Source organism: Daldinia childiae (genome assembly GCF_008694065.1).
Source record: "Daldinia childiae strain JS-1345 chromosome Unknown Scaffold6, whole genome shotgun sequence".
Classification (NCBI taxonomy): Eukaryota; Fungi; Ascomycota; class Sordariomycetes; order Xylariales; family Hypoxylaceae; genus Daldinia; species Daldinia childiae.
This window is the reverse complement of record NW_022984647.1, coordinates 1,231,932-1,255,984: the sequence shown is the minus strand read 5'-3', so window position 1 is coordinate 1,255,984 and position 24,053 is coordinate 1,231,932. Positions and strand designations below refer to the sequence as shown.

Below are 24,053 nucleotides of genomic sequence, written 5' to 3'. Positions count from 1 at the left end.
AGACGATGGGAAACCAAGCCTCCAAAGAGGGGGGGAGCGGCAAGGGCTCAGGCGCATCCTCCGGAGACCGCGCCGAAAACTTGCAATCGTATCCCTCATTTGGAAAATCGGAGACCAAGGATTCTACCCGTTCATTTAAAAACCTCCGATCGAAAATTCCTGGTGGTGGGAAGACAGATAGTCCACGAAGCTCGGCGATTATGTCCAACGGAGATTCTGTCGGGGACAAATCGGATGCGGCCTCTGTAAAATCTGCGCGGAGTAGTAAATCGAGGACTGGCCGTGCTGACTCAGTCACTTCCCCATCATCCCCGCGATCACCGGACGCAAGCAACTCTCACTTAGGTGATAACCAACCACCTCCTTCTCCTGTTCAATCTGCCTCCATTAGAGCTGGTCATGGCGACATACATGCTGCCCAAGCTTGTGGCGAGGTGGACCACGTATCCGATCAACCACCTACCGGGGTCGTGAATCCAAACCCGCATATACAGCAGCAGCCCGGAGCACCCATTTTGGTGAAGAAGGAGAATACTATTAACCCTATCATATCTATGCCGGGAACACCCTCGAAGGATGATTCCCCTACCGGAGTTGCTATGAGTGACATCAAGGATATCGACCTTGATGATTTCATTAAGCGGCTCCTAGACGCCGCGTACGCCGGGAAAGTAACGAAGAGCGTATGTCTTAAGAATGCCGAGATTGTCGCCATCTGCCAGAGGGCACGAGAATGCTTTTTATCCCAGCCCGCGCTGCTGGAGCTTGATGCGCCGGTCAAGATTGTTGGTGACGTTCACGGCCAGTATACCGACTTAATTCGAATGTTCGAGATGTGCGGGTTTCCGCCGAGTGCGAACTATCTTTTCCTCGGAGACTACGTTGACAGGGGCAAGCAGTCCTTGGAGACGATCTTGCTTTTACTGTGCTACAAGCTGAAGTATCCTGAGAATTTCTTCCTCCTTAGGGGGAACCATGAATGTGCCAACGTTACAAGGGTCTATGGCTTTTACGACGAATGCAAACGAAGGTGCAACGTTAAGATTTGGAAGACGTTCATTGACTGCTTTAACACGCTTCCGATCGCCGCCATCGTCGCAGGAAAGATATTCTGTGTTCACGGTGGGCTGTCTCCGGCCCTAAGCCATATGGACGATATCCGTAATATTGCTCGTCCAACCGATGTCCCTGATTACGGTCTGCTTAACGATTTACTATGGTCCGATCCCGCCGACATGGAAGCAGACTGGGAGGCCAATGAGAGAGGTGTCAGCTACTGTTTTGGTAAGAGGGTTATCACCGACTTTCTAGCAGCCCACGACTTCGATCTCGTCTGCCGAGCGCACATGGTCGTCGAAGACGGCTACGAATTTTTTAATGACAGAGTTTTAGTCACTGTCTTTAGCGCACCAAACGTAAGAGTGTCCCGTCCATCTATAACATCGTATACTAACTATCTATGTGCTAGTACTGCGGCGAATTCGATAACTGGGGAGCTGTCATGTCTGTGTCTTCGGAGCTCTTATGTAGCTTCGAACTACTGAAGCCACTCGATTCCTCTGCGCTCAAGAGCCATATTAAGAAAGGCCGAAACAAGCGCAACAACATGCTGAACAGCCCGGTACGTGACGGCCACCGCCCAAGTCTACTTAAAAGAGAGTTTTCATGACTGACACTTTTCTTCATTAGCCGGCTAGCGTATATCCCCAGAGCGTATAAAAATCTTCTATGAAGGGCTTCTCAAGAGAAGGCCTTCGCGAAGTAATCATACCGACGAGTTCATTTCGCATGGAAACGAGTTGATGGACCCTAGGGGTTAAAGTATGGACCAGAGATGCATCCTTACGCCTACGGGCCTTCTTTCGTTTCGAATCATGACACTGCTAGAAGATAACCAAGAACTGCGGTGTGCGAGGGAAGGGTCGGAATTTAGCGGCAAGCCCTGACGCCAAAGTCGAACTTAGCCCGGTCAACCCAGCCCTAAGGCAGCCTATGCCGTTGGAATGGGAGGTGAGGGTGTAGCAATCCTTGCAAGCGAGAGCAAGCCAGAAACGGTTTTGCTTAAGAAACAACATCTATCGAAAACTAACTAGAGCTCGGGAAGTCTATTGTTTATCTATCCTCCGGTGGCTACGGGGCTTAAGAAGGAAACTGATTCCTTCCCGCGTTTCTAGGAAGGGAAAGGAGGAAATGGACGGTTGGATGGTTGGATGGCGCATTACTACTTACTTCAGTCCTTGATGTTATCGTGTACAGTATCAAGGTTTCGGTTAGGTTAATTACTACGAATGAGTATGCTTGGAGTCCGCGCATTTGTCATTAGGGGGGCCAGATGGTCCCGGGCAAGCAAAGCAAAGCAAGCAATTACTAGGTTAGGTTTACCTAGGTTAATGAAAACGGGTGGTTTTATTTATTTATTGTATTCTCAATTTATTGGAAGGTAGCTTTATTTGATGTATGAGTATCGTGTTATTTGGTGACTAGTAGTATGACTACCTAGGTATAAACTTGAGTTGCTATAATCAGTCTATGTTGGTTACAATATATACATTATAGCTACCTAGGTAGTTAAGTCGTAAAATGTATGCTGTTTGCGGGAGCTTAAGTTCATCTTACGGCATTCACTGGAATACTCAGGAGGAGGTATGTGCTATCATTCTAGTCTCGATATGTCAATAATTGATGAGGTATCTATCATAAGTTTAAGTTTAGGTAGGTAGGTAGTTTACATCATTTAGCATAGCAAATCGAGCCGAGGCATCATCTTGACCTTGAGTTGGATATGCCAAAGATAGGAACACAAAAATGGGGGTTTAGTTATCCAGGTAGATTAGATAGAAGGTCCTTTTTGGTTTGTCCTGTTGTGAAATAAACTGCTTTATTGTTAGCAAAACTCGATTGACGATGAAAATATTTACTTTATACTAGGTAGACAGCTACCCCTGAGTGCCTGGATACCTAGGTAGGTAGTCATCTACAATACCGCAAACCGGTCTATGATAAAACCACCAAATTAGAAAAAATGCATCGTGGAATTACTGTACTACCCATCCTCAAGGGTGATTAAGAGCCTCGTAGCTAACGGAAATTAGACTATCTCTTGCAACCAGCCCGCACGCAATGCTAATGTAAAAAGGTATTTCTACAGCCATGTCCGCGGACACTATTATACATCTCCTTAGGCTAAAAGTCGATTCTATTATATAACGTAGAGTAGGTCAGATACCTACCTAGGTAGGTAGTGGCTTGCACCATAAGATGTGGCCTTGGGATTAAATTTCGGGCCGAGTCGAATGTTGGATGGGATTAGAAATCTCCTCACTGCTTCGATGGAAAAACTCCTAATATTAGTTTGGCACTGCTAAGTAGGAGAATCTTCGAAGAAGACCTAGGCTAATCATCGTACCTGGCCGGTCTGCGCCTGGTTCGCGAGCGGTCGATCGGTAAGTCATCATCGCTGTCATCGGTACCAGCACCGGCGTGTATGACTCCGTCGCTATCATTCCAACTTCCGCCGTTATATTCATCATCGCCACTTGCACCTTTCCTCGTGCGTCCTCTTTTAGATACGGGCCGTATGTCCGAGTCGGATAGGTCGAGCTCGGGGTATGCGATGCCCGAATCTGGCGTTGATAATGGGCTGGATTCTACCACGTCTTTGGCCTGTCGTCGGTTTCGCGCTAGAGAAGGCGTCTCTCTGCCAGCGGCTGAATCTGAGTCAAGCTCAAGCCTAGCTTCCGTATGCTTAAAACGACTACTCCCTTGAGCGCTGCCTGGGGCGCTGCCCTGAACAGCATTATGTGTCCCCCCTATGACGACCGTGTCTCCTTCGCCGCCCTTGGCCTCTATGTTGGCTTCTCTCTCTCGTATCTCTTTTTCTCGCTGCTCTTTCTCTCGCAACTCTTGCTCTTTAATATGTTTCGGCTTCCTGCCCCGACGCTTGGGTACAGTTATAGGCTTGCTCTCTACCACCAAGGCTTTGTCAATTTCTTCAAGCGTAGCATCCTCAAGGAGTCTTCGTGGTTTCTTACGCTGCCGTTTAGGCGTTAACTCAAGCTCATTGCCTTCATCCACCCCTTCGTCAGTTTCTTCGCGCCTGGCAACCGGAGCTGGGAAACTCTTCCTAGCCTTTGGCGGGGCTCCTAGTCGCTTCCTTAAGCGCGATGGTTTGCGAGTGGGTGATCCTTCACCGACGCCTACCATTACATCATCCTGAAAGTCAGTTTTAGGGCGATACTCGCCCTCATCCGATTCTTCTTCGTCGATAACGGCACGCTTGCGCTTACGTCCCTTAGCTATATTGATGTCAGAGAGTGGCTCTTCCGTGGGTTCAAGAGCTTCGTCATCGTCTTCCGGTTCTGAATCGACTTTAGCGAAGGTTTTCTTTGGTTTGCGGCCCGGTTTACGCCCTGGTTTTCTACCTGGCTTGCGACCGGGTTTCTTCCTTGGCTTTTCATCATCATCCTGGCCTTTCTTGCGGGCTTGCTCCTTAGCCTTACGTCGCTTTTTCTCGGCTTTCTCTTCTTGCAAAAGCTTCTTAGTCAGATTTGGGAAGTTCTCGCCGTAATGGAAAAACAACTCTTCCCCGGCCTTAATTTCCCGCAGAGACGTGAATTTGATGCGATATTCGCCATTGACATAGAGGATTCGCGGCGTAACATTACAGTTGGTTTCCTGGTGGTTGATATATCGACTAAGATTACCGTAGATAGCGGCATCAACCCAAATCCCTTCTTGCTCTAGTAGGGTGAAGAGATATGATGAATTAGACGACTCGTCAAATACGTCCCCGCGACGTGCCTCGCGACGGACCCCTTCGTCCTGACTGATAAGTTCACCAACGTACTCGATGACGAACTCATCTTGTGCAATATCTTCGGTAGCAAAGAGTCCATAGCCAGCAATCTTAGATCTTCCAAGCATAACCGACTTTGATCTGCCTCGCTGAAGTGCACAGTTCTGGCATCCAGCGGCATGTAGAGCATCGTTATCCGCATTTGCTGGGTTGGCTCTATCGGAAGCACCACAGCTCCCGCATAGAACAGGGTCACATTCGCGATTAAGCTGCACGCAAATGCAAGGCCGATCCTTTTGCTTAGGGACACATGTCTTCCCATGAGAGTGACAGGCACAGCCGGTGAACTTGCTGGCGCAAATTGCTGCTGTGCATCGACAGAAGCGCTCGCACATAAGGCGGTTTTGGACGCACCTACAGTTCTTCATTGTGCACGGCCCTTCATGGCTACATGGATCAAAACAGTCCTTCCTCTGGTGCTCGTGGGTATTAGTATGATCTTGCCAGTCCCCTATGAGCATTTTCTTTTTCCTATCATACCAAGGTAGCGGTTTCACTTGAACCTGTGGTATGGGGTCCGCACTGGGAACAGTTAGATCAAGCTTATCGAGCTGACGGCTGACATCCCAACAGGGCCGTCCAGTGGCCACAGAAGTAGCGCATTGTACCGGTATATTCGTGTTGCTCAACGTCGAGAAGAATGATCTGAGGAGCATTATTTCACTCTCACTCCATGCACGGGCTCGTGTTCCCGGGCGCCCATTCAAAAAGCAGTCATCGCCGCAAGGCTTTTTTACTTTGCGAGATGTAGGGCTATCTTCGATCCTTCCCTTGGATCTCTGCGTAAGCTGTTGACGAATCATAGGTGACAAACCGCCAACTACCTCGATAGAGAACCGCTTCCGTTCGTTATCAACACCGTATTCGCCGTGTTCGCAGGAATGGCTGGTGCATATCAAGCAACCAAGCAGCGCGTAAGTTTCGAGAAAAGATTCGACCGTTGCCTGCTCTTCGGTGACTTTCGATTGGCTAGGAGTCTCCTTCATCCATTTCTTAGAATCGACGATGGTATCAACCGACTTATCTAGTAAGAGGACGTCGCGAAGAGGCACGGCGCGCTCGCGTAGAAGAGGTGAGTTGAAGACCCGATCAAATGCTTCCGTGAAAATTCTGACAGTTTTGGCCGATCGCGGAGACCCAGGCTCATCATTATATGAATTCAGAATACTTGACTTTTGCTGAGGAGTGACATTATCACTCTGACTGGCCATATAGCGGATAAGGGTGGTCTTAGTACAATTCTCAATGTTGAGGCCAAGTCTATCAAGCCAAGAGTCGAGATATAATAGTAAGGTAGTCGCACGCTCCTTTTGAATGGTCTTTGTCACCTTTTGGTGCCGACTTAGCGTAGCAAACCCAGATGTCTTGTCCATGTTTTCTAAATTTTCTAGCCAGCGGCGGTAGACGCCTTCTTCATTATCTGCCAGATCTCGTAGATGAGGGACGTAAGTAAGCATAGTATTGGGAGAAAGAATATTCTTCCTGATTTCAACATGATGAAAACCGTAGGACGGGACCTTCTCTGCATCGGTTTTAATGCAAATGACCTGATGTTGTTCTTTCTTTTCCTGTTTTCCAGATCTACCATGGCCAAATTGCTGTGCATTTGTTAGCCTCTCACTCCTATTCTAGATGAGATCCGGATTTTAGGATCTCGAATAGCGTGTGCAGCGAGTCCTTGGAGACAAACCTTATACTTAATTTTTATCGTATCTGACGATCTCCCAACGCCTTCTAACGGGGCGCGTTTCATATCCGCAAACCAATCCTTCTTGCTCGTAAACTGCTGATTGGGCGCTTCTTTTTTCCAAGCTATATGAATCAACCGAGCAGTGAGCTTGGCGCCGTCCGTGCCGATCTCTTCTGAGAACTCTCGTAAAGCTACCACAACGTCATCGATGGACCAGGAAGATTTTTTCGGGGTTTGAATTTTAGGTGTTCGATGGCTTCCAGGCGGGTGGCGCTGACTTGATGAAGGTGTGGCATCTACGCCATTCCTAGAGCTGCCGCTTGATCTAGCCGGTAATGAAGCAGTCTTGCCATCTTGGTTTCCATGCTTTGACGTAGACCCCTTAGCGGACATAGGAGGAGTTGCAGCGCGAATCGATATAGAATGTTCCTCCATAGATGAAGGTTCTTGCTGTCCAGGTGACTTATCCGGAAGATGTGGACTAGTAGGATTACGAGGATGTGCCCCTAACTGAGATTCAAATTGTGATAATTGCGATAGTTCTGATAGTAAATGAGATTGAGACTGAGACTGTGACTGTGACTGCCCTTCTTGAGGTGTAACCTCTGAGACATTATAATCATCGGAATCTGAAACCACGGCCGTTAAATCAATAGGAACTCTATCCATCTCGCTAGAGCACCTGCTGCTAGGCCGCACACCCTCGACTCCGCCCCTATTTTCAATCTCCAACTCCAGATTGGAATACTCCCAGAGTCCGAGTCCTTGTCTTCGTCCTTGAGTCTACCAAGGATGTGGTGGATATGACAGTGCTCCACCCATTGTTTATTGTCTATTACGGGTAAGTGAATATGATCCCAAGGCCAAGGGTGATAATTGTGGCTGTTTGGTCCTAGATGTAAACGCGTCTCAAGTAATTATAAGAATATATTAAAAAAAAAAGGGGTTGGATTTAATGTTTGTGATAGAAAACTTGGGCCTATTTTGGATAAATCACAGGTAAACTAAACCAATGAATAAAGGAACTTACTATTGAACCTCTTAAGAAGTTGAAGTGATGCTAAATTAATAGTTACGAGAGAAATGTGAATTTTATAAGTCTTGATTGACGGACGCGTCGATAAGATGAGACGACACGAGATGAACTAATAAGGTGTTATCGTTATCTAATCGCTTATAATAGGAGTGTGGCTTCCTTTGTGGCTAGTATTCTTAGCTCTAGGAAGGTTCAGACCTCTACGTAGGTACCTCATTACCTACGTAGCTTAGGAGATAGGTACAATTGCTCTCATATGGAAATGGCAACAAGTTTCCAACACCCAATTAAATTTGAGTTATTGAAGTAAAGTCTTGTCTCTACTTCCTAACATGATGATTGGATTATCTATGCCAGGTACTTAACTCAGATGTCTCATATTAATATAATATCCAATATGTCGTGTTCAATCATTTAACTATACTCGAAAATACAAGTCTTGAACCTATTATTATACATAATACCTGGCTATTATTATTTTAACTACCTACCTAACATATACTCATTCAATCAATTACTTGAAGTGATGTAGTCATGTTATATATCAAGCTAGGATTAGATTATCCGCTGTTTAAACTTTTTCTTCCGAGTCAAGCGTCATTACACGTTCTACTCTAAGGGACTGGAGCTACGTACAAGTTTCTTTCTTAGTCAAGAGCTAATTTGTACGCATGCGATCCGTAATGAATGATTAAGTGGAAGCACTAAGTGGAAGCACCTTCGAAGACGGCATGAGCTCAAGACTTGTGCGCCCCAAAGAACAAGATCGGAGCTAGAGATACGCTACCCGTTAGGTCAATCACCATGTTAGGATTAGCTCTTTACACTAAGAGCTGGAAAAACACAATTCGGTAGTGATGACGTAGCAGTAAGGGGACCAGCTCTCTTTTTGTTCCCACTTTTTCGATTGTCTCAACCTAAGCTCTTTGGTTCTAACAGGTCAAAACCTGTAGAGCCCCAAGACATTCATGGGGCCACTGGGAACAACATGCCCATCTTACCATCCAGCATCCAGCATCCAAGCATCCAGCCCATCCAAGTCCATCTTCCATTCTTATTCTTAAATACGAAAAAAGTGTGTGTGTGTACCTTACGTATATGATCGCCCAAGACCAATACCCAAATCCGTCCGCTTCTTTTTAAGACGAAGATCTTAAAAGACTAAAAAATTACATCCACACTTTCACCATCTTCCTTACCTTTTGGAGTATCGCATTCCGCATTCCGCATTCCGAATTCCATATTCCCATTAATCAGCTCCAGTCTTCCTATAACGAATATAGCAAAGTATTATAACAAAGTATCAACCATCGCATCGCATACTCCACCATAGTTGTCGACCCTCTTACATTGTCTCTTAACATCACAGCTATATCCTTACCGAGCCGACCTTCCTAGTATCACTGCAATCCGCTTAATACTTGTTACCAATCCGTCTTTTACAATGCATCGAACATATTCTATGCGCCAGACTCGGGCGCCAACTGCCTCGCAGATTCAGGTAGGCCTCGTTGCCTAGTCAATGCGCTTTAAGGCAGATGCATTGTTAACATCGTTGCCATAGAACCCCCCTCCCCCGCCATCGTCTACTAAGTCGGGTAGATTATTCGGAAGAGGCGGATTTGGTAAGTTTTCTCAGTACTCTCCCAACTTATGACAATACCGTTCACGTTCACGATGGGTTCTTCATTTTCCAAAGAAGATCAGTCCGCTAATAAAAAGCATAAAGGACATGCGCTTCGTCGAAATGCCGCCGGCGCTTTCGGGCCTGACCTAGCCAAGAAGTTAACCCAACTTGTCAAAATGGAAAAGAACGTGATGAGGAGCCTGGAGCTTGTCGCAAAGGAGCGCATGGAGGTTGCTGTACGTGGAACCTATCCCCCCCCAAAGATTGCGCCCGCTAAAAACTTCTATCTAGCAACAACTCTCACTCTGGGGTGAAGCTGGCGACGAAGACGTCTCTGACGTCACCGACAAGCTTGGTGTACTCATCTATGAAATTGGCGAACTTGAGGACCAGTACGTCGATCGATATGACCAGTATCGCGTAACCATGAAGAGCATTAGAAATATCGAGGCATCAGTGCAGCCTAGCCGAGACCGTGAATACCCCTCGCAAGAAACCCACTATAGAGATCGACACCAGCTAACCCCATAACAGGAAAGCAGAAGATTGCCGATCAAATCGCCCAGCTTAAATACAAAGAGCCCAACTCACCCAAAATCGTTGTTCTTGAGCAGGAACTTGTTCGCGCCGAAGCTGAATCGCTTGTGGCTGAGGCTCAGCTATCTAACATTACTCGTGAGAAACTAAAGGCGGCATACACCTACCAGTTCGACGCCCTGCAAGAGCACTGTGAGAAAGTCGCAATCATCGCCGGCTATGGCAAGCACCTCCTTGAGCTCATCGACGATACGCCCGTAACCCCTGGCGAGACCCGAGCTGCCTACGATGGCTACGAGGCCAGCAAGGCCATCATTCAGGACTGCGAAGATGCACTAACTAACTGGGTGTCATCGAACGCAGCCGTGAACCCAAAGCTATCCACACGCGCCCGTACGCTCTCCATGCGCCGCCGAAACAACATCAAAGCTAGATCAGAAGGCTTGGATCTGTCCGCTCAGGACGCCCCTCTTAACGACCGCGAGTCCTGGGTTGCAGCTGGAGAGCACCGGAACCACGAGTATGAGGAGGAAGAGGAACAGGAGGACGATCAGGCCCATTCCATACTGGATTCTGACAGTGGCTTGAACGGCGAGCAGCACCGAGGCCGCGCCCCTGAGATGGCTGCCTAGTAGGGTGCTTAATTACCCATCTCCGGCTCCAGTGGCTGACGGTAATTCACTAGTAATGTCTAATACGAGGAAAGGTTTATAGCAGCAGGTACGGGCGAGGTCAGGCGAGGTCGGGCGAGGTCGGACACGGTAGTGGTATAGCACTTCTTAGGGCACACGACATGACATTGCAGCACATTGATTAATTGATTCCGGTCTCGAGGAGACCAACTTACTTGCCCTTTTGAGCACTGCTTTGCCTGGATGAAACGATAGGATGAACGAACAACGATCGGACGGGGCGGGGCGAGGCGAGGCGGGACGGTGATGAACACACACACATACACATGTATACACACGTAATAGGAACTGGACAGCACGGATGAGGGGATGAGTGAATGGAGGAGAACTGGAGACAAAACACTTTGCAAATAACACAAAGAACGGTGCTTACCTTACCTTACCTACTTGCTACTTGCTACTTGCCCCCTTAATACACTCCTCCATACCAATAACCAGGCAATAATCAGTGCTTTTCCCATGTCTTGTCTTGTCTTGTACTTATAGTGCGTGAGTGAGTAAGTAAGTAGCAAAAAGAAACATATGACCATGCCTCTGTAAGAACAATATACACAATAAGCTTTCACGCAAGAGCAACAACGAACGTGTCGAGAATTCCTACTTATTTGCAAGTACCGTGGCACTTCACGTTAAATTTACATGGCATGTTGTCTATTTGCTCGCTCCTTGTAATTAGGTAGGTATGATGATAATGCACACGAACATGCCTACCTCTTAAACACGGGCCTTGATACATATGAAGTTAATAGTGCACGTTTTGATTGCACAACTAGTCCCTAGTAATCACTATAATTCTTATTATTTTCTCTTTTTTTTTCTTTTTTTTTTGGTATTCTCCCTAAAACCATGCCTCGAGTATGGCGGTTATAAAAATATCCCATTTCTCCTTACTGAAGGTGTTGTATACTTATTCCCTTCATAGAACGATGAAAGACCTAATCTTAACGTACCCTCCTAACAAGAAATATTACAATTCAAATAGTACTTCTGCCTGAATAAGCTATGCTAAAAAATCACAGGAGTCAATAAAAAAAAAAGCATCTCAGATCCCATAGCCTCGACAGTTGTATATGTAGTACACGGAATTCATGCACCTGTATTCTCAGTAATCTGCGACAAAAAATAACTCATTTATTTCATACTACATAGAAAAGTCCTAATTATATGATGCCACCGGGACCCTGCCATAGCTATAATTCAATCCCCCAAACGTGTATTATTCCATTTAATCTATCTTGCCCCTTACACTTGACCCCATCCCCTCCTATATCTAAGTATACGTCGCTCTGTTCCCTAGCAGGGTCTTTAGACTCTTCTCGCTAGCCAATTCCTGCTTACCGCGGCCGCTCATTCCCAACTTCTGCTTCAGGCGTCGGACCAAGCTACCGCTCTCTGGACGGGGAGGTTCCATACCAAACGATCGTCCCATGTATGGCCCCTCGTCTGTAAATGCTACCCTCTGAGCCCTTGCTCTGCGGTTCTCCCACCCGTCTGTTGGACTATCGGTTGCGTGGTATATAGCCACAACTTGTCCACCTATATTGAGAAATGACCCATGGCCTGGCCCAAAGGGGCCGGTACCGTGTCTCCGCGTCTGAACGAGCGGCTCTTCCCCTTTCCGCCACGAAGTCGGATCTAATGGGTCACCCCCTATATACTGTAATAGTCCCATCTTGTATTCGTGGGTCCAGCTGCCGGCACATGAGTAGACCAAACCCTGCCAAGAGATACCTCCGTCGGGTGAGCTCAAGAACTGCGGTCCCTCATTGATGCCATGGTCCGTACCGTTACCTTCGCGTGTAATTTCCCAGGGATGCTGCGGGCGAGATATGACGATGGCAGGACTGGCAGCGCTTGTCGGGTCCTCGAGTTTCATGATATACAGCTGCTGTATAAGATCGGACGAATCATCGGGGTTATCGAGAGGCCAACCCGAATATACAAAGTACAGATGCCCGTTCATCTCGAATACAGTACCGTCGATCGCCCAGTGGTCCGGCATCTCGTTAATGCGACCTAAGAATTCCCACTGACCCCGACAAGGGTCCTCGGATGCCGGTGGTCCTCCCAGAACATACATCCGGTGGCTCTTGTTCCCGTGAGCCGGGTTCGCGGCGGCATAGTAGACGTACCATCGGCCATGCAGAGCATGAAGCTCGGGAGCCCAAAGATCGGCGGAGTGGTCGGTGCCCTGAGGAGGAGTCCTGGCGTTAATGTCAGCACCATGACTGGCTAAAAGAGATATGCCATTAGAGGAGATAGTGTATACCAAATTACATGTCTATCAGCAGAGCTCTCGATGTCAGCCAGGCTGCGGGATGACCATATTTCGACCCTATTTCCGGCGGTGAAGGTCTTGGTATAAAGTTAGCAGTGCCATCCTATCAAGAACATATAAGTTAGTGGGTAGTGTCAGTAGCTTACGAGATAGTAGCGGCCTCTAAAGAGGGTTACGAATGGGTCCGGAGTGCCGATAGAAGTAATAGTAAGAGTCGAGTTATCGTATTGCATAGCTGCGGGATTGTCCATCGACATTATCGAGGCTAACGCGCGGCTCGCACCCGCCAAGGCGTCCCGGAGAAAGATATAGAGCATTTGCTCCTCTTGATTGACTTTCGGTTGGTGACGTATATTTTTAAAACTGTGCTTGTTTCAGTATGTCCGATCTGCGAGTACGAAATTAGGGTTTATTCGTAAGATAGAAAAAAAGAAAAAAAAAGAAAAAGGTTAAAAGTTGTGACTAAGATAAATAATAACTAGATAGAAAGATGAACTAGGTGAGAATAACCGGGTATCGTTAGATTTCTGACTGGTATAAGGTTATAGGAGATTGTATAACGATGATAGCTGACGACGCAAGTGGAGAGGGTGGACAAGATCACAACCTGTCTTTTAGAGGTTGATTGTACATCACCAAATGATCAATCCAGTGTCACAAGTCGAGTGATGTGAAGCAGACATGAAGATATGATTTGGAAGATGACTCGATATTTAACAAAATTCCAAATTTTATGTGTAACGGACGACACCGCAGTTGCCCGAACATGACCGCGTAAGTTCCCCCTTTAGCTTCCTTCACCTTCCATCACCCCCTCTTCTTCCCCTTCTTTCTCTTCTACCCCTTCCCTTCCCCCTTCCACCTTGGATACCTGTACCTAAGGTAACTTCCCAATATAAATTCTTACTGTAACCATCATATAGCTGATTCCCAGTATACCATTTATAGTTCCTGATTGCACAAATGATTGCACAACGATAAGGTACAATCCAATTGTGTTCCAATAGCATAACAAAAAGCCAATCCGTCCCAGCGCCGCGCTCCGCTTAGTCCAATATTCCAAATCCCAAAAAACAATTCGTTTTGAATAGAGAGCGTGCCTCCCAAACGCCCTTAATAAAATCAATGGTATAATGACAAATGAACAGGTAGTCAGTCCGACGTAAAACTCATTTCTAACACATGCAGCCTCCTCGAGGCAGCTCAGTCTTTCGAAGCATGGCATGATCCATTGCTTATAATTGCAAATATTTGCGAACGTTGTGATGAGCGAAACCCAAAGTAACGCCTCAGTAAAAGTCCCCGGCGTACGCATGTTCCGCCTCCCACTTAAGGAAATCTCCCAGGTCGTGTCCAAGGTTATATCCCATCGGGACAACATCCATATCGTCTCCGTCCGGGCTTCGAATAACTCGGAGGTCCAACATCGGGCTCTGTGGAAGACTAGCATAGCTCTCTCGGCTATTATATTCCTTGGATTGATCAAATATCTCATCGTCTAGACTCATCCTTGAAGTATCTAGCTCAAGCCCGGATATATCGTAGTCGGGCTGATGGATTTCAGGTACTGTCTTCTGCCCGGGGGTCTGCCAGTGGTAATGCTGGTTGTATGGGTTGCTATCCTTCTCGGTATCGTTGTATGATACTTCCGAGCAATCCTCACCTGAAGTCATGCTCATAGGGCTATCGGCTTCAATAGGGTGGTCTAGGAGTTCTCCGGGGCTGCTGAACTTCCATGAGCCAAACCATTCCACGATTTCTGCTGCCTCTTCCGCCTCTCTACGGCGAATTGTGTCGTCGCTTTCGGAGAACCAGTCTCCGGCACCCCCGGAAATAGCCATCTGGAATGCTGTCCAGTCTAGACCATCATCCGCTCCGATTTTAACATCCGCTATTAGATCAGACTTGGCTAGTCGGATCGGGCCGTGTCGGAAAATTGGGCTGGTCATGGAACACGGTGATGATTGAAGGAAAACGTAATTTGAATCCGCGACCATATCTCGGGAATATCTGAGATCGTGGCCGACAAACAATTCATTTGTGGGTGTTAAGATGGCCGCCGTTTCTGGGATACTAGGCAGTGATGCCTTCTGGCTTCTCGCAGCAAATCGTGCAGCTTGTCTCATTGGTGGCGTTTGGAAAGTGGCATTTTTGTTTTGCGCCGGTTCTTCTCCTATATCCGTCTGTAATGCCGTTGTTGAGGTCGATGCCGGAAGCTCGATTGGGCCATATTCATTGCGTCCCTCTGTAGAAAAGTCCCTCCAGGCAACAGGCTTAAATGGTAATAACATATGTTTTTCTTCAGTTGGTGTGTCAAGGTCGAGTGACATACCGGCCGATCCAATTCTGGAAGATAGATCTTCAAGGTGAAAGGGCTCAATCGGTGTGTCGGTCGACTCAGTGTCAATCGTCTCGATTAATTTCTCGGACTGGGTTGACTGGGTTGACTGGGTCGGTTGGGTCGGTTGAGTCGATTGAGTGGACTGTGTAGTCTGGGTTGTCTTGACCGATTTTTCTGAATTCATTGTCGACATCCTACGCAACCTATACTCTTCCAGTTGGTCCGGTGTGAGCATTTCATCCACCTCAATTTTCTGGAAGAGTTTCCCACTAAATAGATCAGTCACATTGTCCGAGAAGTTCCATATTGGGCCGCTCTTCGCTGTCGACTTGGACGCGGCAGGCTTTCGACTCGGCTTCATCGGCTTCACCTTCTTAGACTTCTTTGACCTCTTCCTCTTGACCCCGTTGTTCACCGATGGATTCCGTCGGGGTGAGTAGATGGGAGTAGCGGCAGGTTTAGGAGAAACGACAGTCTTGGGTGAAGGGATGATTTGCGGGGAAGCGACTGCTTGAGGTCGCGGACTCTCTACTCGAGTCTGAGAAGCCAGAGGTGCTGGCTTTAGAACAGGTGACGATTCAGGAGTAGGAAGCGACGGTAGTGCTTTTGTCGAATTGTTCGTGACTTGCACTTCAACGAGAGCGTTGCCGACTGCTCTGAATGCCTCATCTGCCTCTTGTATAAGTTGCTGAATGTTATCTGTAATGCTTGAAAATGATTCCTGCCGTCGCAGGTGTTGCTGTAATCTTGTCGCTCTATTTTCTGGTCGTAGAGATAAAGCTTCTATGTAATCCAAATTCGAACTTGATAGTTCCGCCTGTCGTCTAAGAGAATCTGGAGACTCGGAATAGCTCTTAGGAGGGGGCGGCGGTGGAAAATCGTCGCCTCCATAGCTTGTCACACTAGAAAGTTGGAGTGATTCTTGGCTTCTATCTTCCTTTGACGATATAGAACAAAGAGGTGACTTAGACCTCTTTGAGTCGATTGATTGTGATAAGTAAGAGTCGTTGTGGCGTTCACAGCTATTCAAGGAACTAGACCTGGACCGCGGCGGCGTGTCGTATGGCGGCAATGGTGGCAGAGGATCCAGAATGTCATGAATGCTTTGTTCCCTACTAACTATAATCGGTGGCGGCGGCCGTCTCTTACTGTAGGTTGTCCGCCTCTTAGGAAGTGTACTACTGTCATTCCGTCCCGCCCTTTGATCCCATCTTTCGGTATCAACCGAAAACCCATCCTCAAATTCATCTTGGACTCGTCTTGGAGATATGAGCCTTCGAATGCTAACGCCTGATCTGGATAGCATCGTGTGTGGAGGCAGACGCAAGGGAAATCAGACAAGTGGAAAGAAACCAGCATCTGGGGGAGAGGACTCGACATATATTGAGGTAGGATCTACGTTTGGTGGGTGGCACAAGGCTCTGCAACCAAGGAAAAGGGCCAGCTGCATGCTACATATGCTACATAGTGATGATTACTTGAACGTCTTGTCATTCGACACCATGCAGTGGAACATGTACTTAGGTAGTATACATGAGAAAGGAAGGCATCTTGACGGAATGCGGCGGACGACCCTGGTCACTTAGCTTCTCCGCTGCGTATCTCACTTAGAGTACTCTTGTACGGCGTACGCGAGTGTGGCTCTGTGTGCGAAGGAGGCCCTGCCAGCCTGCGGAGCGGGAAACAATGGGGGTCCTGCAGAAAAGAGACAAGCCTGGACAGCCCAGTTTGGAGCAAGGAGGGACATTTTAACAGGGACATCGTTATTTTTATCAATCATTGGTCCACTCGGGAATTACTTGTTGCGCAATTCATGTTTCTGTATGGGCTTTTAGTCCCTGCTCGATACGGATCGGCCGGGATATTGGTGACGATACGTACCCCGTGAGCCGATCTGGATCATGGCAGTAGGGAACTAACGACTGCCCATGACACGCCAGTCGAGCATCAAAGTAGAAGTCCAACTGCCATGTCAGGCATGCTATCGTGAGGTTACATCCTTAAGAGGGAAGTGGATCGAATACTGTCGTAAAACGGACAAGATAGGCATATTTTGAAATGATGGCCATTATGCCTCGTTATGTATTTTGCTAGTTCAACTAGCGGACAAACGTAGTATGCGATGTTTCCTACTCAGGGTTCATCCCACTCGCGATCATCTGAACTGCATGTGCGCCTGTGTCGAAGTAATACATAACCGGACAGCAGGACACTAAAGTGTTTCCTAAGATCGCGATAGTGAAAATAGATGCGGAAAGCGGAAAGAAGCTCGACGGGCGCGAGGCGCGAGGTGCGATACTCAATGGGCTACCGAATTACAGTGTATGATATCTCCGTTGTACAAAAGCCAACGGGAGGTCGGTATCGGATCCTGGTGTACCTAAAGGTATTCGGCACCGCCCACATTGGGAACTTCCCATTTGAGGGGTAAATGGTGACATGAGTTGGAGCGTTGGTAGAGTTGAGATATGGTACGGACCAGGGGACGAAACTCTCTAACTGATGTAGAAAGGTAGAATGGGATGCTACGTAAGATGGCTAAGGAATCCAATGCCCCCCTTGAACAATACCTAATGGACCTACACTCTATTAGGTACCTAATAGAGACATTGGACTCGCGCAATATTCCCGAATTCATAAATGGCATCCGCTATGTGAAGCCACCTAATAAATTGACTGAAGGCAAAGACGTACTAGAACGACGCTCCTACCAACGCCGAGTCTTTAAGATAGGTATTTCAGCTAGGCCCAAGAACAGGCCAGGCAGACGGATAGGTCCAAATCAATTGAATTTAGAGACCGAGTAGATGGTTAAAGAGAATTATTAAGGTCGTACGAAAAGCACCTAGGTGTAACGTATCGAAAAAGCGGAAACAATTTTTTTGGTTGAGAGACAAAAGGGTAGATGCATCTGAAGCATAGGATGAACGGTAGAAACTTGGATGTGCTACTAGGTTTTTTTTTTCTTCTTTCCCTTTTTTTACCAGGGTTGTAAGGTTGAAGGTTGAAGGGTAGGTACAGAATTAAACACCCCTCCAGCCCCTCCTAAGGAACTTATTCCCTTGAGTTTAACAGTTTAGCGTAAACCTTTTTCCTGCCTTTTCAGTACATATTATGTACATGTATACTGCAACAATAATGGGGTTCTCCACCTTTTGTTTTACAATATAATTACAGTTAATGAGATCGAGAAGCCAAGGTCATCATCAATTGCCAATCTAGTCAATCTTACCAATCACACGTGAGTCCAACAGCCCTTCATATGGATATAGGTACAACATCATCGAATACGTACATACATATGTAATGTACAAACAGCCTTACCTGCCCGCCTCCCGCCTACGTAACACATTAATGTAATACACCTACATATATACTTACATATACAAAACATAACCTATAGTAAGCACATAGCACGAGACAACCACCTCCGTCCGCCTTTTCGTATAAGGGATACCTGATACCTGATACTTGAGACGACAGAAAGCGAATGTAGGTAGGAGAGTCAGTTTCGAACGGGCACCTTGACATAATTCGTCTGTTCGGTTTTCGATACCCGATACGGGGGGGTTTCTATGCGGCAATCCGCTGGCTGCAGAAAAAAACTGAGCCACCACCATTTTTACATACATGTCTGGTATGTATGTGGGTAAGTACCTACTTTTACCAGGCATATGCGGAATATCATCGATTTTCGGTAAGTCATCGCACATCCGCTCACTTTCATGACTCCCAACAGCATCAGTCAAATGCGCATCGCCCATCACACATACACATACATACACACACACACACACAAGTTAAAGTGGCTCATCGTCCATCATCACGGGCCGCCTTATGCTAGTTACCTACCTATGCTGCCTGTTTCCGTCGACTCGATGCGAACAACGACACCTGAGTCTTAGGAATAAGCGCCAAGGGGAGCTGACGAACGTGGGGGCCGGAGAATGCGATAGGTCTCTACCCAGCTAGCCTTGGTCGTGGCAGACGCGGCCGTGCGAATTGAGGCCGTAGTCTATCTATCCGTTTGCCGAGGCCGATGCAGGATACCGAGCAGCGCAGCGCAATACGCACAGGTACTACCCCACAATCATCGACAAATCTTTAGCCAGCGCCTATCGCAGCATGTACTTCGTATGTGTATTTTCTTTAGGTCTATACGGGCAAAAGTAAAATCATGGTGGATGCGTAATATGATCAATGATCATCATTTTCTTTTTTCCTTCCCAACCCATACGACCAGACCAATTTCGTTCGCGCGGGATACAACAGAAGGGATACGGCAGATACACTATTGATTAGAGTCATGTAGGTTTAAAAGATTCCAAAGCTCAGCAGCACATCTCACTAATCAATAATCATACACTAATTCGTACAGTTGCGTCTACATATGTACCTACTATGTAAGCTGATTAAACACTGCCCTCCAGATTAGGTCATAGGGTGCGGCGCTTAGGTTCAAGCCGCCTCACCTCATATTTATGACCTTACGCATTTTAATCTTTTTAGTGGCTCGGTCTTCTTTCGTCCGGTTACATCATTGTCAGATGACGGCCACAGACAGAGTCATATTCTATTAGTCAATTATTCGTATCTAAAGTAGTAGTATAGTACCAACACGTTTCTATATTTCAATATAATAATTACTATTTAATAGTATATATTTGGTTATTATCTAATTGCGGTGAAGTAGACTAGTAAATAATTTGACATGGCTCAGCGGTCCGAATGTTAGTACGGTGGATATTGATATAAATACCACTTACATAGCAGCCCACTCAACTAAAAAAGTCCTAAGCCCCTTAGCTCCGGGAACCTTAGTCTTAGACAAGATTACCTAATTTAAGGCTTCAATCTCAATATCAATAGGTCCTAGCTGTGTTTTAGTCTGTAAGAAAAGACACGCTACCTACCTTTTTGAGTTAAGAGTAAATACTAAACTAATTAGGTACCTATAGCTTAGGTATTAATTCCATAACAAAGAACTCATCCTCAATTCCAATAAACTCAACCTAGCATACCTAAAGGTACCAAGGATAAACAAACCAAACAAAAATAACCCCAAACCAAAATAAAAAAAATCGCTACCATGATCCATTGCTGAAAACATATTACCATAAGCTTTAACGCTGAAGCATTAGCTCCCGTCCTAGAATCGGCCTCCGTCCTCGAGTACCCAGGTAAATCCGTACCATAGGCCGTAGGTGTATCAAGCCCAACCCGCGGCACAGCAGCAAGCGTTCAAGCGTTTAAGCGTCTGTCTAGTCTAGTCGAGTTGAGGCAATGAAGCTGTATACACCCTGATCGCCTTGCTGTACACCACGAATTGCTCTTCGTCCGGCTTTGTCACAGTCACGCGGAACATGTATTCTCCAGGCGGGTGGATGAAGATGCCCCCGAAGACACATACGTTCCGTAAGTTTGCCCTTTTGCTCAACGCCGGGGAGTTCTCGACGACATCTTTGTTTAGGTCGGTTACACATATGTGGACTTCGCACCCGCCATCACAGGAGAGGCGTTCGCCAAGCTTGACGACGACGTTGAAGTGCCCGGGGCTGGTGGCGCTGGGGGTAGCTCGTATGTTTACTTGTCCCATGGTGACAGATCGCTTATGGTAAGTATTATTGATGATTGTATTGATGATGAATAACTAGTATATGGATTTGTAGGTATTCGTGCTAATGACTACTTGGTGTTGTTTTGATGGATGAGAGGAACAAAATGGTAAAACTACGATTCCAACACATGTCCCTACATATGAGTCTCTACTACGATGTCCGGAAGTTGCATCTTGACGTTCAGTAGCAAGAGCTTTGGTTTTTTTCATATGATCTAGGGAACTACTATGCTTGCGTTTCTGTATAATGATTTCCTCATAGAGCCTTGAGCTACAAACCCGAGAAGCTACCATGATAGAGGCTGCTGGATATTGTTAACTTTAAGCATAGGTCTCTACTACTTTAGGAATACACCTGCATCAACGATCATATAATATTCAATTTTCTAGCAAGTCCTACCGTCATAACATCAGCATCGACCCTGGAGCCAATGTAAACATATCAGGTAGTCAATTCATCAAAGAACATTCTTTCTAACTAAGCTACGACTTCATTGATGATGCTTATGTGTTTTTGACGTCATCAGAAAATTAATTAGATCAATAGATCTACCAAGCAAATCGACGTGATAGGTATTTATTTCAACCTCCCTAACATGGTAATCCCTTAGACTCTTCGAACCAATATACTCGAGACGAACGAAATAAGCAATAATTAACACTATTTAGCCCTATGTACATATAATCTCAGCCCTGTGATCGTGATAGATTAATGTAACATAAGATAACTTAGGTACCTAGCTGACTACCTACCTACCTATCCAGCTAGTATTTGGTAATAGGTTGTAACTGGCAGCTCTACCTCCCGACCAACAGCTCCCAGCAAAATCCCTTGTGTAATGTAGTACGCATGTTGACGCCATGTTCCTGCTTTTGCGAGACGCCAGCTCTAATATCGCTAGGACACAAGACACAGGACACAAGGGGGGCGCTTACGTGTTCACCATCCGTCCTCGCGGTAACTTCCTGCTCGCCTTTTTTTTTTTTTTTTTTTCGCCTGCGCGGCGCGAGGCGGGTTGCATTTGACCCCCAGTCTGACCGATCCCAGATACCTGAAACGAAACGGTTTACCTGCAGCGCTGAGATTCGGAAGGCTTGTCAGAGTCTTCTGACGGTTTTAATTTTCCGTCATCTGAGGATGGATTAATTAATCAATCAATCAATTAATCAATTAATCGACGATCTAGGGTCACAATATGTATGGCTAATCCTCCTTACCCCGTACGGTCGCAGCGATCAAACCATCTGAACTTCAAGATACGTGAATCGAGCCTCCGCGCGAAGGAAGACATGTATGTATGTATGTGTATATCGTATGTGTAGGTAGATATTCTAAAGTTTCAAAAGCCTCAAGTGTAATCTCAGCCTCAAAAAGCCCAGCTCATGGCTGGTCTCGACTCTCGATAATACAAATAGATTTAGACCCTGTCTAGAACGAGCATTCGAGCATCCTATCTTATTTTGAACTAGTGCAGATCTGGTTGTTGACCGTAGGTAACTACATTAGTTAAAATCCTTCTACTATGTGGGACGTTGAGGCTCGCAAGAAGGACTTTTTGACGATTAAAGCCGTCTTTCGGGCGCCGCCCCCTTATCAGTTAAGTTAGGAAAACATCGTGGTGTGTACTTTTGTCGATGAGTGGATGGGTGGGTTTCTTGTTACTACTATGAAGGATGCCGGTTATAGAAACACGATATGCCGACAAATACCGCATCACTTGCATTGGATGGAGCTTAGGTATAAGATTATATACACTACCATACATCAGTGACCAAGGTATGCCCCCCGGTCCCCCGCACTGTGCTTTGCAGGCTGACGACTTACATAGTATGTATGTATGTAAGGTGAGGTAGGTGAGGTAAGGTAAGGTATGTAAGATATGTATGTATTTACGATCGTGAAGCTTCTCCCAAAACATGCTAGAGTAGACGAGCCAAGGGGACTTTACATACATACATACCTACGTACATGCATACTAAGATGGAGATTCCAAGATGGAGCAACTTATTTATGGGCTTAGCCTCATAAGATGTCAAGAACCACGCGAAGATGAGACAGGTCCTGCATTTTCGCTACCAAGATGGCAAGCTAATAAACCCCTGAATAGGCAGGGAAGCCACGTTGATTCCAAGGTTCCAAGGTTCCAAGGTATGAGATGTTCGTCAAATCGTGGTTCTAAAGGATCACGCACGTCTCCAATACATATGCACAAGCGCACATACCTGCCTAATTGGACCGGCAGTAATCTATGGATCCCATACCAACGTTTGAATAGAGTTATTTTAGAGTTGTCCGTGTCTATCCAGCAGTCTATCAGTTATTGTTCTTTACACTAACCCACCACCGGTCTACATATCCTAACCTGACCTAGCTTCTCCCCCCTCCATCTACACGAAATTACCCCTGCAGCAAATCCTGCCAAGCCAACGCCCAGGCACCCTATCCTGTCCTATCCAATCCACGCCAGCCTTTGCCCAATTAACATGAGAACAAGGCAAGAGACAAAAAGAGAAAAAATCCAATGAACACGGGGCGTGAGCATTCTCTGCGGCGAGGTTTCAAGATCGTCATACAAACTTGACGTTTAGGATCGAAGATGATGCTCAAAGCAGTAGGTAACTGTATTCACTCGCCATCTTCTACCTGCCCTAGCTAGACTAAGAAGAAGAAGAAGAAGCCCCATCCCATCCTTTTTGTTCCATAGCTCGCGATGAGAAAAAAAAAGTTTGAAATGACCAAAAAAAAAACCCCCCCTTCCAAACTGATCCCCCGTGTTAGAAAATTTCAATACTTCAATTGAGAGTGAGACCGCGCCTCGTCCCGCTTGGCTCGTGATTAGCCAGCTATCGCACACTTAGTCGAGAGAGTAAAGATTGTATGTACCTATGGGGTAGGTATGTAGGTAGGTATCCAGACAGATACTTGAACAAAGAAAGAGAGTAAATCCCAAATTGACAAACTCGTCGTTACAGGAGAGAAGCTGCCGACGTCAGCGTCCGGCTTTCTCGGACCGGGATTGGGATGGGATGCGCCGCCTCAGTGCGTGGTCTTTTTTTTCCGTACGTGCGTATGTTGCTCGGTGCTCGGCCGCACCAGGGAGTGACGAGGGTTTCTCGCGGCTCGCGCTTAGACCTTTGTGCCTCCCCCGCAGCAGCACTCGCTCATGGACGCCGACGGGATCCGGGTTTGTTGAAGAAGAGGGGAAGGCATTTGAGATGAATGCTTCGGTAATATAGCGAGCGCTGTGAAGTTGGGAAGTGGTGGTAGGTAGGTAAGGAATGTACCTAATGTATGTATGCTATGGGTAAGGCACCTAGGTAAGGTAAGGTAATGTGATATAACCAGCCCGAGACGGGGTCTATACGAGTTCGTTGGCCTT

The 24,053-nt window shown here is 46.6% G+C and overlaps 6 protein-coding genes across 7 annotated transcripts; 2 read left to right on the top strand and 4 right to left on the bottom strand.

Moving 5' to 3' along the window:
• Positions 1-5: 5 nt before the first annotated feature.
• GL218_06261 (Serine/threonine-protein phosphatase PP-Z) lies at positions 6-1,719 on the top strand (the record flags this gene model as incomplete). Its single annotated transcript, XM_033582967.1, has 3 exons — positions 6-1,415; positions 1,469-1,621; positions 1,690-1,719. The coding sequence occupies 3 exons, from the start codon at positions 6-8 to the stop codon at positions 1,717-1,719; spliced, it is 1,593 nt and encodes a 530-aa protein (XP_033433908.1).
• A 1,674-nt stretch (positions 1,720-3,393) lies between these two features.
• On the bottom strand, positions 3,394-6,980 carry GL218_06260 (Histone-lysine N-methyltransferase EZH1; the record flags this gene model as incomplete). 2 transcript variants are annotated; one of them, XM_033582966.1, is made up of 4 exons in its annotated part: positions 3,394-5,162; positions 5,214-5,242; positions 5,336-6,483; positions 6,546-6,980. In XM_033582966.1, the coding sequence occupies 4 exons, from the start codon at positions 6,978-6,980 to the stop codon at positions 3,394-3,396; spliced, it is 3,381 nt and encodes a 1,126-aa protein (XP_033433906.1). The 2 variants fall into 2 exon arrangements, with proteins under 2 accessions (XP_033433906.1, XP_033433907.1); XM_033582965.1 differs by having other exon boundaries at positions 3,394-6,483.
• A 2,045-nt stretch (positions 6,981-9,025) lies between these two features.
• Positions 9,026-10,377, top strand: GL218_06259 (Sphingolipid long chain base-responsive protein PIL1; the record flags this gene model as incomplete). The annotated part of the gene is made up of 5 exons (XM_033582964.1): positions 9,026-9,082; positions 9,146-9,206; positions 9,311-9,444; positions 9,500-9,683; positions 9,743-10,377. 5 exons carry the CDS (start codon positions 9,026-9,028, stop codon positions 10,375-10,377), a joined length of 1,071 nt encoding a protein of 356 aa, XP_033434138.1.
• A 1,330-nt stretch (positions 10,378-11,707) lies between these two features.
• GL218_06258 (Extracellular exo-alpha-(1->5)-L-arabinofuranosidase) lies at positions 11,708-12,948 on the bottom strand (the record flags this gene model as incomplete). The annotated part of the gene is made up of 3 exons (XM_033582963.1): positions 11,708-12,641; positions 12,707-12,792; positions 12,862-12,948. The coding sequence occupies 3 exons, from the start codon at positions 12,946-12,948 to the stop codon at positions 11,708-11,710; spliced, it is 1,107 nt and encodes a 368-aa protein (XP_033434139.1).
• Positions 12,949-14,004: 1,056 nt separating this feature from the next.
• Positions 14,005-15,417, bottom strand: GL218_06257 (uncharacterized protein; the record flags this gene model as incomplete). The annotated part of the gene is made up of 1 exon (XM_033582962.1): positions 14,005-15,417. The coding sequence occupies one exon, from the start codon at positions 15,415-15,417 to the stop codon at positions 14,005-14,007; it is 1,413 nt and encodes a 470-aa protein (XP_033434144.1).
• A 4,905-nt stretch (positions 15,418-20,322) lies between these two features.
• On the bottom strand, positions 20,323-20,652 carry GL218_06256 (uncharacterized protein; the record flags this gene model as incomplete). Its single annotated transcript, XM_033582961.1, has 1 exon — positions 20,323-20,652. The coding sequence occupies one exon, from the start codon at positions 20,650-20,652 to the stop codon at positions 20,323-20,325; it is 330 nt and encodes a 109-aa protein (XP_033434145.1).
• Positions 20,653-24,053: the final 3,401 nt, after the last annotated feature.